General features: G+C 41.6%; 1 protein-coding gene across 1 annotated transcript in view; it reads left to right on the plus strand.

Moving 5' to 3' along the window:
* Nucleotides 1-15,997, plus strand: part of LOC120318295 (formin-like protein 3) — a 64,953-nt gene that overhangs the window by 26,717 nt on the left and 22,239 nt on the right. The window contains exons 8-11 of the mRNA XM_039365715.1: nt 107-190; nt 3,357-3,509; nt 5,077-5,185; nt 6,748-6,824. Coding sequence (XP_039221649.1) covers nt 107-190; nt 3,357-3,509; nt 5,077-5,185; nt 6,748-6,824 — 423 coding nt within the window. The remainder of the gene's footprint in view (nt 1-106; nt 191-3,356; nt 3,510-5,076; nt 5,186-6,747; nt 6,825-15,997) is intronic.

The following is a 15,997-nucleotide window of genomic DNA, read 5'->3' on the forward strand; positions in this document are numbered from 1 at the left end:
TCGAAAAGTGCCACAGTTGGACTTTAAACATAGTCAGTAAGTCACATCACAAAACATCTGGAATAATGACATTTTGAAGTCAGTTTGTGTTTTTGTGTTTTTGCAGGTGGGTGCGTGAATTTCTCAATGATGAAAACAAAGGCCTGGATGTGCTGGTGGACTACCTCTCATTTGCTCAGTGTGCAGTGATGTAAGTAATTGTGTTATTGTCAAGATGCCCTGGCTCTTTTTCCTTCTTCACAGTATCTCATATCTATGTTGACATTTCATGTTGGTATCATATACTGTATATTCTTAAAAAGTGGCAATGACAGTTATAGGAAGACATAATGATATTTGCACATTGAGTGGATAATGACATTTTGGAAGCTTGGTTTTATATGTGGGACTCTTAATCTCATTCAGATTCCCAGATAGAGAAGAATTTATATGTTACTTTTAGCATTTTCCATGCCAGGCTTCCTGTTCATTATGGAAGTCTCCCTAGCTGGCACTTACAGATCACAGTTTGCATTAGAGGTACTTCCAAGGAAAAATTTGCTCACTGTTTGGCATTTACTGTATATAGACTAATATATAGACTATATGAGATAAATAAAAATGACAGGTACAAATAAATGAGAATTGGATAATTGTCTGGCATTTCATTAATTAATTAATTACATTGTAATTAATATGTTCTACTTTTCTGAACTGAAACTGGAAATACTAATTAAAAGTGCAGCAAGTGAAAGATACTGTTGTCTGCCTTTCTTTTTGTTGGTTCAAAAAAGGATCTGAAGTTCTAGTAATGCATGATCCACACAGGATGTTGTAGACGAGGGATTGCAGCTTGAAGATGTAGGACAATATGTGGCTCTGAGGCTTAATTTCAAAGCTTATGTAAATCTTTTCTTCTGTGCTGTCTGCTGCTTGGTAGAGAGTCAAGAGAGTATCAGAAAGATGATAAAAAGGGGGTTTGGGGTGATGTGCTATTAATAATAATAAGCTACATATTGCTTTGATCCCACTGTTCACGAAGCCTCGAACAGATGGCCTAAATTGGTCCCCAGAGTCCTTGAGAATTAGTTGGAAAGGCCATAGAATTCCATTTTGCAATAATATTTAGGTATCCTAACAGAAACATGAAAAGAAAGCCCAAAGGATATCAAAACAAGAGGAAAAAATTTCCTGGCAGTTGTTTTGAAGAATACTCGAGAGAGCTAACCGACTGTTCTTACCTCTGTTTAGTAACTTTTACTTGAATTTACCCAAATGTCTTTGCTAGTTAGATCCCACGGGCGCAACAGACAAGGGAGCTCATAGTATATACATACAGCGTATCTCTTTATCAGGAATGGTAAGGCATGAGGCAATCTGCATAGGTGCCATTTTCTAGCCTAAGTTAGTTCTGACTGGAAGATGAATTTTCTTGAAGTTGTCTCCTTATCCTGATAAATTCTTATCTTTATCTTGCTGCTTTGGCAGCTTGTTTATTTCATTTTTTTCAAGTTATCCCACACTCAGGAAGCAGCGATCTTGGAATGAATTACATAATTTTAAACAACCAAAATATATAAAACGGGAGTAGCCCAAGCCAGAATAAAAGAGTATTAAAACAGCAGCAGAAAGGTTAACAGAAGAAATTCAGGGTAACTTGTAAGTTTGTCAATTTTGGTACCAGGTGAGTTTTCTTAAATCTGTATTCCCATAAGCTCATGTTACTGGGCTTTTCTTAGTGATGGCTTTCTTCTTATTTGCTTTCTTTCTATGTGTCTGAATCTGTATGCAAATACACACACACACACACACACACACACACACACACATACACACACACATACAAAAAACCAATTACGATACATTAAATCTATTTTCTTTTCAATATTTTGTTAGTATTTATTAGAATAAAAATATAAAAAAATTAAAGGAAAAACAAAGAAAAAGGAGAAGATGAGAAAATAGAAGCAAAACAGAAAGAAAACATCGAATTATGATTTTAGTCATTCTTTCTATTGAGTAATTGCTATCTTACTCCTTCCCCTTCCTTTTTAACCCTTTTTAACCCCTTAGTCCATACATCATACAATAAATGTCTTTTCCAACTGGGGAATGCTAAGGTTTTAGGCCAAAGAGATCTCAACCTGTCAGCAGTGGATTATAGCTAGATAATTTAGACCAGTGATAGTGAAATTTTGGGGCTCAGAATGTCAAAAATGTGGAAAATGCGTAACTTGACTCTGCTTAAAAGTCATCCCTGGTATAGGGTTTCCTGCTTGAGCAGGGGGTTGGACTAGAAGACTTCCAAGGTCCCTATTCTGTTATTTATCTCCTCCACCCCATCTAAGCCACCCTGAATGGTAGCATTCAGCAGCAGTGCTAAGCCTGGATCTGAAAGTAGAGGCCACGTCTTGACTTCAGCCCTGCGGCCACTCAAAATAGGCTAACGCATGATGTTTCCCAAGGTTTGTAAGCCTTCAGTTGTAAGAGTTGAATTGTACTACAAAAGGTGTGATTTAGGGGGATAATTGAACTTCCTCAAAATATAAGGATTTACCAGAGTTGCTCTATGAGGAAGCGCTAAAGTCAGAATGCTGTGATTGGAAAAGGCAGAAATCTAGAAAGGATTTGTAGATCGTAACATTTAGAAACCGTCTGTGACAAGAGGATTTTTCATGTAACTTCATCTCAGGTTGTTTAGAATGCCAAAGCTCATTTTTTGAATTGGTCTTTTAAATAGATCAGGAGCCATTATTGGCTTAATACTGTTCACAGATTTAAAGAACATCATAAAAATGACTTGTAACTCCACCCAGAATTCAGCACAAATGGGACTAGCTGTTTCCAAGATATATTCTTGAAATAAAGCTGTTTAGTCATAATCTAATGCAAACGTCATAGTCCAGGGGTAGGCAACCTTGGCTCTTTTATGACTCGTGGACTTCAGGAGTCTGACTCAGGAATTCTGGGAGTTGAAGTCCACGAGTCATAAAAGAGCCAAGGTTGCCTACCCCTGCCATAGTCTATAAAGGACAACTGACTGCAGGCCAGATAGCATACGGTGATGCTAGAAAAGACTGTATTTAATATAAATTCACCCCACATGGTGTGGAATATACTGTTGCTTTTGTATTGGGGTAACCATACTGTAAAACTGCCCTGTGAATTTCTGTGCAGCAGAGATTTCTGTATGCTGAGATGTTACTTACAGAAAGGACATTTGATTGTCCATTCACACCTTGTCATGACCCATGCTGCTGACTTGTGGCTTGCAGAAACATCCATCCTTTGGGAATCCAGAGCTTGACCCCTCTGTGCCAGCTTTTGCCCTAAAGCTTCCCTGTGTGTATGGTGTATGTTCCCTGTCTGCCCTCCAGGTTTGATTTTGAGGGTCTGGAAAATAGCGAGGATGGAGCCCTAGAGAAGTTGAAATCTTGGAGCAGGTCCATAGAGGATCTGCAGCACCCCAGCACCCTGTCTGCTCCCTACGCCAACAGTCTTGCTCGCTCTGCGCGCCAGTCTGCTCTCCGGTATGTACCTCTGTCTTGCTGCAACCTCCAGTATGTATCCTGTTCAGCGGTGCTACTTATACAGTAATAAACCTACCCTGCTTTCTACCCTCCAGGGGATGCCGTGTGCTGATTTCTTCTTCCCATTCCCATTCTCCCCCCTTGATGTTCCTCTGAGGGTAGCTGGCCAGGTCTCCTCTCTGCTCCAGGCCTTGCCTTTGCCCTGCTCTGTTTGCCTGTCTTTGCTGGGTCTCCTGTTCTCTCTTTTTTTCTGTCCTTATTACCTTGGTAAGTATCCTTGTATTGGGTACCATGTACATCTCAGGCTGGGTACTGGCCTGTGTGCATGCAGATATGTGTGGGCATGTAGACAAGAGACCCTGTAGTCCATGGCAGACCTTTTGGCTTGAAGGCAAATGAGTGGTTGAGTAGAAACATAAGGATTGGGAGACAGGTTTAATCTGCACCTGAAAACCAACTTATTCTAAAAAGCCCAAAGAAAATCAGCTGCTTTTACAAGATCATGAAAGTTCATTCTTGTTTGAAGGGACAGCTAAAAAAATCTAGCCGTCTGCCGTGATGGCACTGATGCCCTCAGAAAGAAAGTTAATTGGTAATAGTCTGATCAACTGCTACTACAATGATAATATGCAGGATAGGCAAATATGCCTTCCAAAAATTTTGGGCTTCAGTTCCCCTCTATCCCAACCAGCAAGGGATTGTGGGGTCCATAATTTAAAATTTATGGCAGGCATCAGAATGCTGTATTGGATAATAATCATACTAGCTCTGAAAGGTCCAGTGTCTTCCTGCATCTCAGTCAAGGCTACAGGTTTGAATCATCTGCCTTTACAAAGAACAGAAAGGAATAGAATTGGAACATTTGAGGAGAAGAACTAAACTTTATCATAACTTTTGCAGATGTCCTCTCTTAGCTAAACATTCTTTTCTGACGATGACCTCTAGTCATAGCTTTTCTGAAGCTTTCACCTCTAGTTTCTCTCTGCCACTCACATGTTTAGATCACATGCCACATTTTTGAGAACTTACCTAGTTTCTCTATTTCTCACGGAAGACATTATTTTCTTCCAAATTTGGATTATTTTCCATCAACAAAAGTCTAATTTGCTGTCTTGGTTTTTTAAAAACATTTTAATTGCTTTGCTTAATTGCTTTGGTTTGGGTTTTCCTGAGTTAGGCTGTTAAAAAACCATGTGCCTTCATCTTGCTAAAGTAACATTTTGGGATGTTTTAAGTTTTTTTTTTTTAACAGAAACAGATAATGATACTAGGGAAATAAAACATGTGGAAAATCCCCTGAATGACTGGAAGTTTGATTGGCAATTCTAGGAGCCGTCTGTCTTTAAAACAGCTATCAGATTGCAAGTAAGGTACTGAGGCCACCCAGCCTTTTTTTGTTCCTGAAGGAAAGCATACATCTTGGGCAAATCTCCTGACAGAAGCCAGTGGTTCTAATTCCAGTGTTCCTTCTTAGCTGTGGCTGTGACCTCATCCTTGGCAAGTGATAGCATTCTTTTGGGGAGGTTATTGCTTCTTGCTAAATGTAGGGCTCTCTTTTCTTTGCCAGATACACCACACTTCCCAGCAGAAAAGCTCTGAAGAACTCACGGCTGGTGAGCCAGAAAGATGATGTGCACGTGTGCATCTTGTGTTTACGAGCCATCATGAACTATCAGGTATCGCTGGCCTGACCCTTAGGAGTGCTGGCTTTGAGCTGGGATAGGGGTTTTGGGGGTGCTTGGCTCTGGTGAATTTACAGGAAACTTGGACTCTATCCTAATAGAATAAATGATTTTAAATTTGTGCATGCATTTTATTACATTTATAGTTTGGTTTTGCCCCAGGAGAACTTTTGGCTTGAACACCTGAGAGATTTTGGGGGGGCAGGAAGAGAAAATAGAGTACGTTATTGTTACTTCTGCTGGCACAGCACCTCCTGCTGGTCATTTTTCGCCCCAAGCTTGGCACTTAACCTCAGTTGTTTTTGGCTCTCCAAGCAGTGTAGTATTTTGACTGGACCTAACTTCTAACGTCAGTACCAGTAAAGAATTTAACTTAGCTATGCCTTAAAAGTTCCATTCTGTCTAAAGAATGTACTTGAAAACAGAGTGTCAGAAGATGGGGGACACCATTCCTAAATAGTGTGTATTTCCAAAGAGATATCTGGGTGGTGAGTTGCAGTGCAATTGGTATGACTACTCTTTGTTAAATTAATATACTTTTCTTTTTCTTTTACTTCTCCCACTCTATTATCCAAATATTCTGTATGAGTATTTGTAGCCATCTAACTATGCATCAGATTCATGTGTAACAAAGCTATGCTATATGTAACATTTTAAAGAATAATTTATTTACATAAAATGACCTTTTAAAAAACATAAATGCCCGCTCAGTGTTTTTTTTGTAAAAAAAAAAAAAAAGGTGCGGAACTCACACATGTCATACAACCTGCCTTGCCTACCGTACAAGGTTCCATCCAAAAAAGGTGCCGGAACGCACTGTTCCTGCCTACTCATCATGACATCCCTTTTCAGGATAATTAGCTTAATGCAGAGTACAGAAAAATATTAATTTACAGGAAGCCTAATAATAATAGTAGTAGTAGTAGTAGTAGTAATAGTAGTAGTAGTAACAACAACAACTTGATAGGTAGACAAAAATGCCAAATCTAGTCTGAATATCTGGCCAACTGTGCGATGATCAATAATTATGATGATGATGATGACGACGATGACACAAGGATCAAAAAAAGAAAATGATTTAAATCTACTTTACATAAACACCTTTCTCTGTATCGCTATACCTTTTTATTATTGCAAATCATCCTTGTTTCAAACACATATGCACAGTGCTTCATATACTGTTATCTGTTGTTTACAATTCTCACTTCTCTTTTTTTTTACCACCTTTGTCTATATATGTGTCTGTGGAGATTCTGTCATCCTGGTCATGGTTGTCCCAAATATGCTTTTTCAAAAGGCAACTGCATTTTATTTTTTCTTGAAGACATTTCACTTCTTATCCAAGAAGCTTTTTCAGTTCTGACACTAAGAACTGAAGAAGCTTCTTGGATGAGAAGCAAAACATCTTCAAAGAAAAACAAAGTCCAGTTTTCTTTTGAAAAGCACCCTTGGTACTTTATATACTGTTATGTGTGTTACATCTTAAATAAGGCTATTTGTTTAGTTGGCTGTTTCTTATAACTTCTAATATTTATATAAATCCTTTTCCCTTTCAGTATGGATTCAATTTGGTTATGTCACATCCTCACGCTGTTAATGAGATTGCCCTCAGTTTGAACAATAAAAATCCCAGGTAAGACAACTTGATACTCAATGAGCCCCATGGAAATGAAGATCGTTGTTTAATTTTGAAATGGTTTACTAAAGCTTATATGGCACAGTTTACATGGATTACATTAATATTGAAAAATGAGCGATTTCAAGATTAATTTTGTGTTTCTAATAACATGGAAATAATAGAAATACAAATATTCTGATAAGTTTAGAAAACACAATCTTCCAAACTCTATTGGAAGTGCAGTCTTCTGGGTTCTTTATAAAAAGGCAAATAGGTATTTTCTGAAAGAGTTGAAAGTGACCGAGATAGAAGTATTGTGTCCCATGATGTGAGGCCAAACAAATCTTTCTTTTGACTTACTATTCCTGCTAATCAAGCAGAGTGAGCAGGTGTCAAGGTTCCGATTAATGGACCCAAACAAATCAGAATTCCGAAGCCTGAAGTTTCCTCAAAGAACATGTATATAGGTAATATCCAAGTTACGAGCATTCACTTAATGTTCGTTCGAAGTTACGTGATAAGGGCCCCTAGTGCTTAGGAGCAAGTCCCAAAATTACAAATATTGCATCACCACAGCAGTTGTTTGCCCTTACGAGTGACTGCAGAGGCTCTGCAACATTCATTCTGGTTATTCCCTTCCTCCCCACCCCCGTCCCGCATCTCCCTAGGCATCAGGCTTTCAAAAATCATCCTGCAAAGTTCAAGATCCTTTGCTTTCTTGGCTGCTCCAGGCCTTCAGTGCGTTCGCAAAGAATGGAGGCCTAAAGTAACACAAGATCATGTGAGATCTCATGCTACTGATCTCGCGTGATCTCATGGTACTTTAGGCCTCTGTTCTATGCAACAGAGAACAGAACCGAAGCTGGGGGATGCTTCCACGTGCCTCTGAAGGTTGGATCAGGGCGTCAGAGGCTTTTTCAGGCTGCTGCTGCTCGGATCTGAGGCTGGGGGATGCTTCTGCGGCCCTCTGGTGGCCTGATATGGGTGCTGGAGGTCTTTTCCAGGCCACTGCCATGCAGAAACGGGCTGCTAGAGGGCCACAGAAGCAACCCCCGGTCTCAGATCTGGGTGGCAGTGCCCTGGAGAAGGCCTCCAATGCCCTGATCCAGCCCCCGGAGGTACACGTAAGCGTCCCCCGGCCTCAGAACTGGGCGGCAGCAGGAACCGTGCCAGAGAGGAGACAGATCTTTTCAAGGTGAATCCGGCATGGCAGGAAGGGAGGGGGAAGCATGAGATATCTTAGTGAGTAAGGAAGGCCTTGGGGGCCTGTTCCATCACTAGGTCCTCCATGGCCTTCCCCACCCTGATATACCTCATCTTTACTTAACAAGCAAGGGAGTGAGATACGAGATTCACTCCCACAAGTTTTCGAGTTACAAGTGGAATGGGCAGGCTCCATTATGCTCGTAATTCGAGGACTACCTATATCGGCATGGTCAAAAGTGAATACAACTCTTTGCTTTTCCCCCAGGAATTCAATGTAACTAAATGTAACACTTCCCTCCCCCTACTGTGTTGTTGATCATGCCACCCAATGAGGGAAATTGGTGGGCTCCATGACTCTTCTTCTCTCCACCTTCCAGCACCAGTTGAAATGACCTTGATTCCCAGGGGATCGCTCTGTGTTTAGTCTAGCAATCCTTTTGGTTTCTCCCTCCCCCCTTTTTCCCAATCTGTGTGGCAACTGAGAACGACAAATATGGCTTCAGCCAGGTTTGTTTCAGAAGTTGACAGTTGGACTCCCCTAAAGAGAAAGAAGTTCCTGGAAAATAACAAGCATGGATACATATTAATGTGATACTAATTTTCATCTCTGTCACCTGAAGTTTCCCTAGGCTTTTGGGGGTGTTCATCATGAAATTTCTGGATTAATCTATCAGCCTTTACATCTCTGCTCTTTACCCAGGTAGCCTCTGACAAAGGGTAACCCTTCCATTTAACTAGGTACTATCATTTCCCTTTATACAGTCTATAATCGAGAATCCATTTTATTTCATAATGGGTGTCACCCTCCACCATAATAGGACTTGGAACTATTCGGGGTACTGGTCTCAATGTTGATTCTATAACTGTTTTCAACAAACTCCAACGAAAAACTGGATGTATCTTCCTCAAGATTCGTAGGAGTTTTAGTTCTATCATGACAGGGCTTAGGATTTTTATGATGGGAAAAGGACTGATGAATTTAGGTCCCAGTTTTTTACATGGTAATTTTAATCTTAAGTATTTGGTTGAGAGATAGACTTTCTCTCCTATATGAAATGGTTTCTGGGGGGGGGGTCACTTCTTTATCAGCTTATTCCTTTTGAATCTTGATTGCCTTAGCTAAGGCTCATGTGACATTAGCCCAAGTGTTTTGCAATGAGCTAACCCACTCGGTTTGTGAGAAGGGGGATCTTGGGGATATTCAGGCATAGGAACGAATTCTCTGCCAGGAGCTATCTTAAAAGGAGTAAGTCCAGTATTGCTGTGTACAGTATTGTTGTATGCCACTTCAGCAAAAGGCAGGTCTGCCCAATTAGTTTGCTGATAGTTAACCTAGCATCTCAAGTATTGTTCCATGCATTCTCTCATTCAGCAGCTCCATTTGTACTTGGATGAAAAGCTGAGCTGAGTCTCTGGGTGGATCCAATCAATTTCACAAACTCCATCCAAAATTTTGCTGTGAACTGAACCCCTTGGTCCAATATAATCCTGTGGTGTTTTAAAAATAGCTTTGCCAGCTTCTGGGCAGAAGGGAGACCAGGACATGCTATAAAATGAGCCTGCTTTGAGAAATAAGAGTCCAGATTACTGTATTTCCACTATTTTCAGGGAGCTCTACGATGAAGTCCATTGCGATTTCCACCCATGGTTGGGATGGGTCTGCTACTTGTAACAATCCAGGGGGCTTCCCAGGTCTTTTTTTCACAGCTGCACAGGTTGCACAGCTCTTAACATAGCTTTCAATGTCCTTTTTCATCCCTGGCCACCAGAACTGCCGCCTTACCAAGTGTAACGTCTTTAAACATCCAAAGTGACCTGCTTGCTTGGCATCTTAGCTTTGTTGCAGGGCTTGGACCCTGAGGGTGCTAGGAAGGTATAACTTGGAGCTTTTCCAGGCTAGTTCATCTCTATATGTCAACACTTGTCTGTTGTCTTTGAACCAGGGGTCCTCTTTCAGCCCAACCTTAAGTTTCTGGGTCAGGCTGCTGCCAAAGCTGGTGGATTGCTTTTAAGCTTGGTGTCTAGTGGTCCCCGAGAGGCCTTTTGTGGCAAAGGAATGATAGCATTGACCACTTCCTCACGATTGCTCTTGCCATTCTGGATAAGTCGACAGCTAGGAAGTTCTTTCCTTCAGGAATGTACTTTAAAGAAAAGTTGAAACGATTGAAATATTGAATCCACTGAACCTGCTTGGGAGATAATTTCCATGGGGTTCTGAGTGCCTTAAGGTTTTATGGTCAGTCCACACTTCAAATGGAATCTTATTCTCCTCTAGGAAATGACGCCAGGTTAGCAATGCCCATCGAACAGCAAACACTTCCTTCTCCCATACAGCCCATCGCTGCTTTGTGTCGGTGAGTTTTCTGGAGGTGAATGTGCATGGTTGTAGGACTCCCTTGCTGTTTTTTTGAAGGAGAACTGCACCCACCGCAATATCACTGACATCTGCTTTGATGATAAACTGTTCCTCAGGGTTAGGGTGTTTGAAGACTGGCTCCCCTGTGAATAACCTTTTAAGTTGTTTGAACGCTGCTTGGCATTCCATAGTCCATCTTAAAAGTTGACTGGGACAGGGTTTTGCCTCCCCCCTTGCCTGTTTTTAACAGTTCAGTAATCAGTAAGGCTATTTTTGCAAAGGAGGCAATGAACTGCTGGTAAAAGTTAGTAAACCCCCAAAAGCTCTGTAGTTGTTTGCAAGTCTGAGGGGGTTGCCATTCTAGAATGGCTTTGACTTTCTCTGGGTGCATCTCCACCCCTTCATTTGAGATTCGGTACCTTAGATAGTCAAGGTGGATTTGGTGGAACTTACATTTGGATAATTTAGTGTAAAGGTTCGCCTTTAATAATTTTTTGAGCACTTCGCGAATCAATTTGACATGTTCCTCCATCATTTCTGTAAAGATGAGGATGTCGTCAAGATAAACTAGGACCCTTTTGTATAGATAGTCATGTAACACCTCATTGATCAACTGCATAAACATGGCAGGAGCCCCCTGAAGGCCAAATGGCATCACGTTGAATTGGGAACTCCGCAACAGGCAATGAAAAACAGTTTTCCATTCATCTTAATCCTTAATTCTCACTCGGTAATAAGCTTCCTGCAGGTCCAACTTGGTGAAAAATTTCCCTTTAGCCATGTGAGCTAACATATCCTTCATAAGGGGGAGTGGATACATGTTTTCCACACTGACAGCATTTAAGCCCTTGAAATCCATGCACAATCTCAATGTTTCATCTTTCTTTTCTTTGAACAGCACGGAGGCAGCCACGTGTGATTTTGCTGGCTAGATGAAGCCCATAGCCAGGTTTTTGTCAATGTATTCTCTTAGTTCATTCATCTCCCTGGGGGGCATGGAATATATTTTTGGCTTAGGGAGTTTCGCTCCTGGCAAGATCTCTATCACACAGTTAGTGACTCGGTGAGGGGGAAGCACATCACACTCCTTCTCACTGAACACCTCGGCCAGATCTCAGTATTCTTGGGGAATGAGTTGGACCCCTAGCAACTGATCTGATGCAAGTTTCAAAGGCTCAGTTGGCTCACTTTCTGATTCAGTGGAGGTGGCTTTCCTCTCCTGACCATTATGCGTAGTGAGAAGAGGGCCCCTTCCTAGTCTTACGATTATACCAAAGGTGCTTTTTTCATGAGGCAACTGGACTTTCTTGTTTTTCTTTGGTATGGGGTCCCAACAAGGATCCATCCTAGTCTCGGCCCTAGCTGAGACCTCATACCTCGCAACCAAGATCACTTTTCTGATTTCCATTTGGTTGAACTTCTCCTTCGGTCTTTCGGCTGAGTGCCCATGGACTGCTGCCAGGTACATCCATTCCCCTGACTCATCCCATCCCGTCGCTTTCTTTACTTTCCATTTTAGTGTGAATTATAGAAAGCTATAGGATGAGATCAAGGGGAACTCAGCCTCGGCAGCCTTGGGGATACTCTTGCGCTGGAAATCTTCCTCTGCTTGGTATTGATCCCCAACGGCTAGAACTTCTTCCTGCACCGCTGGCCTGTCAGATTTGTCTGCATAAACTTTCGGCTGAGCCCCTGTCAGTGGAATTCCATCCCTGGTCTAGGCAGCTGTCCATGTCCCGTCTGCAGGTGTTGCTCTGGAGTTAGTAGTCGCTTCCCATTTCTTCTCCATCCTGGAATCTTCACTCAGTCTTTACCATCCTCCCAAAAGAATTGGGTAGGTGGCCAGGGCTCAAGACCCCAAAGAGAGCTCTTTGATAGCTTTCTATCTCAGAACAGAAAAACAAATTTGAAAAGTTGGTTTAATGTCATGGTTCTGACTAATGGACCCAAACAAATCAGAACTCGAGGCTTGAAGTTTCCTCAAAGAACATGTTTATTGTATACATAATATCGGCATGGTCAAAAGTGAAACCAACTCTAACTTTTCCTCCAGGAATTCAATGTAACTAAATGTAACCCTCCCCCTACCATGCTGTTGATCATGCCACCCAATGAGGGCAATTGGTGGGCTGCGTGACACTTCTCTCCACCTTCCAGCACCAGTGGGAATGACTTTGATTCCCAGGGGATTGCTCTGTGTTTAGTCTAGCAATCCTTTCAGTTTCTTCCCCCTCCCCCTTCCTCCCAATCTGTGTAGCAACTGAGAATGACAAAGATGGCTTCAGCCAGGTTCGTTTCAGAAGTTGACAGCAGGTTTGTGAAATATCACAATCGTTTGTAATATCTTTTTAGTAAGAGTAACAGTATGATGAATTTTTCCTTTTCAGCAGTGGTACATTTTTCAAACTGGCTTCAACTCTGAAAAACTAAACAATACTGTAACGTGGCCTATCGCCAGCTAGTAAATCTGATTTCAAACATATGTTAATTGGTAAAGCAGATGTGCATTTGTTTTGCAGTATTTCAGTATTGTTTGGTCTTACTGAAAGCTCTGTATCAGCCAGAAATACTGCCTGGCTATGTTGTTAATGTAAATTCATTGGTTACCTAAACTCCCCAGCAAAGTTACTTGTTCATATCTTAAATCAGTTTAGTGCATATTTCTTAACACTTGGCATTAAATGATGGTTGGATGCACATATGTAGAATAGCAGGCATGTGAGCAAGTCATATTTCTGGCATCTTTTGAATATGTTCTATAAAATATTTATAATGTTAACCATAACTATAGTTTCTCTACAGCTCAGGATCTTTTTCTATCTTTCTGCACAGATGACACAGTTTTATATCTTGTAATTAATTCCTCTCTTAATCCTCTGAAATTAGATAATGGCATGGGACTGGTTGATTTGTTGGGACCCCCCTCCCCCAAAACACTTCCACCCATTAGATCTGGTAGGAGACATGGTTCCTGCCACTTAAGGAATACTGTCTTGGGGACCCAGGAAATGAGTCTTTTCTGTCATGGCACCCACCCTTTGGAACATGCTCCTTCCAGAGATTAGATGGCTCTGATTCTGCTAGTCTTTCACAAGGGCCTGAAGACATGATTGTGTGCCCAGGCATAAGAGTCAGATTGTTGGAGTCCATGGGATGGTTATTTTAATTGTTGTTTATTGGTTTTTACCTTGGTTGACAACTACATATTTTATTTTGTTGTTGGTTTTATTTTCTAACTGTTCTTAATCACCCATGTGATGGGCAGCCATGTAGATTGAAATAAAATAAGCAAATTTAAAAATCATCTGCTGGATCTGGTTTTTCTATTTATTAATCTCCTGATTTGGGAGACCATTAGTAGACAGGTAGTAATTCTGCACTTCATTCCACCAAAGTTGGGGGGGGGGGTTTCCTAATAAAAGAGATCTAGCCGAACTAATTCACTGGACTCCACTGAATATGCCATAATAGTCTTTCCTTGTAAGAAATCAGATCTCTAGTATCTATATATCTGACACTAGGTCCACTAGGTTTCAAAAATAATTCTTTCCTATCCCTACTTAGATACTAAAGAACTGAATATGTGTAGGGTTTTTATTTTTCTTTGCACTGCAAAACATGTGCTATACTTCAGTATGTGGGTCTAGTATATACTATGATGCTTATAGGAATCTGGCTTCAATGTTTACAATATCTTCTAGGTTTTTTTGAGATATAGCCAAAGCTAAAAGGGAAGAAAGAAACCATCTCTTCCAAATATGCAGACGCAATGGTTACCCTACCAGGTTCATCAGACGCTGTAGTATACCACCCAAACCCCGGATGAGCTCGGATATGGAGGAACTCCCGTCACAGATAACCCGTGTCACCCTCCCTTACATCAGCAATGTTTCAGAAGCAACAGCCAGGTTGTTAGCCCCCCATAAAGTGAGGGTGGCTCACAGACCTGATCAAACCTTAAGATCCAAAGTGATGCGCCCAAAGGACCCGCTCCCCAACACTGAAAAATCGGCAATCATATAAAATCAACTGCAAAGATTGCCCCATTAATTATGTTGGAGAGACTTCAAAAAGAATGAAGACTAGGGTCCATGAGCATAAATTAGCGGTAAAAAGGGGGGAACAGCACTCCCAAGTATGGGCGCACATGGCGGATTCTGGACATTGCTTTGACTTTGATAATGTATGCATCCTGTCCGGTGACAATACGAAAGAGGGCCGGTTACTAAAAGAGGAATGGCTCTCTGACAGGGACTCTGTCAACCAGCATATCGATTTGTGCCCAGCACATCTAACTTTAAGAGCATGGAGCAGGCGAGATCGCCCACCCCTAAGGAGACACCCTGCGACAGTACCACGTAACCCTAGGGAAGAAGTTATGGAGGGGATGAATTTTCACCCCCCACAACAACAGCAACGGCCCATGGACATTCAGGAGAATAGTCAACGATTGAGGGACTTCTCCCCCCTTGCTCCAGGACCATGCACACGCTCCCAGACAGTGAGAGAACAGTTGCATGATGAGAAAGAGGCAATTAGCCAATGAACAATCATTCCTGACCCCCCGAAATCCAAAACAGCGATGATCCAGCAGCATAAGAAAGAAGGAGGATGGGACCGGCTTGCCCTGTGACGACAGTCCATCAACGGAAACAACAGAGCACCAATCGGAACGCCCAAGAGAATATAGAGATCGAGAGCAGTGTGAATGGGGGGGAAATGCAAATAAGGGTAGAACATGATAGAAACTGTAAAAAAGATCACTGTGTTGATGGAGGGAGGGATACAAAGGAACCAGGCATACGTATTCAAAAAAGGAGGGCACACAAGGGCTTGTATGAGGAGGAAGGAGATATTCAAGGGATTCAGTCTGACGTGGAGTCCGAGAACATTGATAATGGGGTGAAAGAGCAAGTAGATGTCAGACGGAATGGCAACGACAGAAACGGAGTTTATGCAGCCAAAGAGAGGGAAATGGAAAGTAAGGGAGGGGGAGAAAGGCTGAGAGTGTGCCCCCACAGAATGAGGGATGACAATTGGGGAGCAAGTAAAGATCAGAGGAAGGTAGGAGATACGGAGGTGTGAAGAGGGAACAACTTAGAGATACAAATGACCAAAAAAGGGGAGGAAAGAACCTCCCTAACTCAAGACAGTGGGAGGTAGAGGGGAATAACGACACACCCACCACAAGCAGTAAAAGCAAGAAAAGAGGAGTCATCAGTATGGAAGCCATAATTAAAAAGCAGTTAAATCAATTAGGACCTACGACAAGATCTAAGAGCCGTGTGCAAATGATGGCTCACCTATAAAGGCACTCTCCCACAGACCAGCATTAACCCTGACGATGTCAGAAGTATCTGACAAAAGCTTAGTGATCGGTGGTGGTATTAAACTTTTATAGTTTATTATATTCCTGGTGTTCACGTTTTATTGGTAATTGACTATGGATTCACCCAGGAATCACATTTTTATTTTCACTATTCATATATATATATATATATATATATATATATATATATATATATGTATGTCTTTGGTTGTTCGGGTTTTCTCCCGCGTAAAATTGGAAGTGTCTTGGCGACGTTTCGACTAAGTCCCATTCGTCATCTTCAGGCTGGTGCTTTCA

The sequence above is a fragment of the Crotalus tigris genome, unplaced genomic scaffold (assembly GCF_016545835.1).
Source record: "Crotalus tigris isolate CLP2741 ecotype Arizona unplaced genomic scaffold, ASM1654583v1 scf7180000020168.100008, whole genome shotgun sequence".
Taxonomy (NCBI): domain Eukaryota; kingdom Metazoa; phylum Chordata; class Lepidosauria; order Squamata; family Viperidae; genus Crotalus; species Crotalus tigris.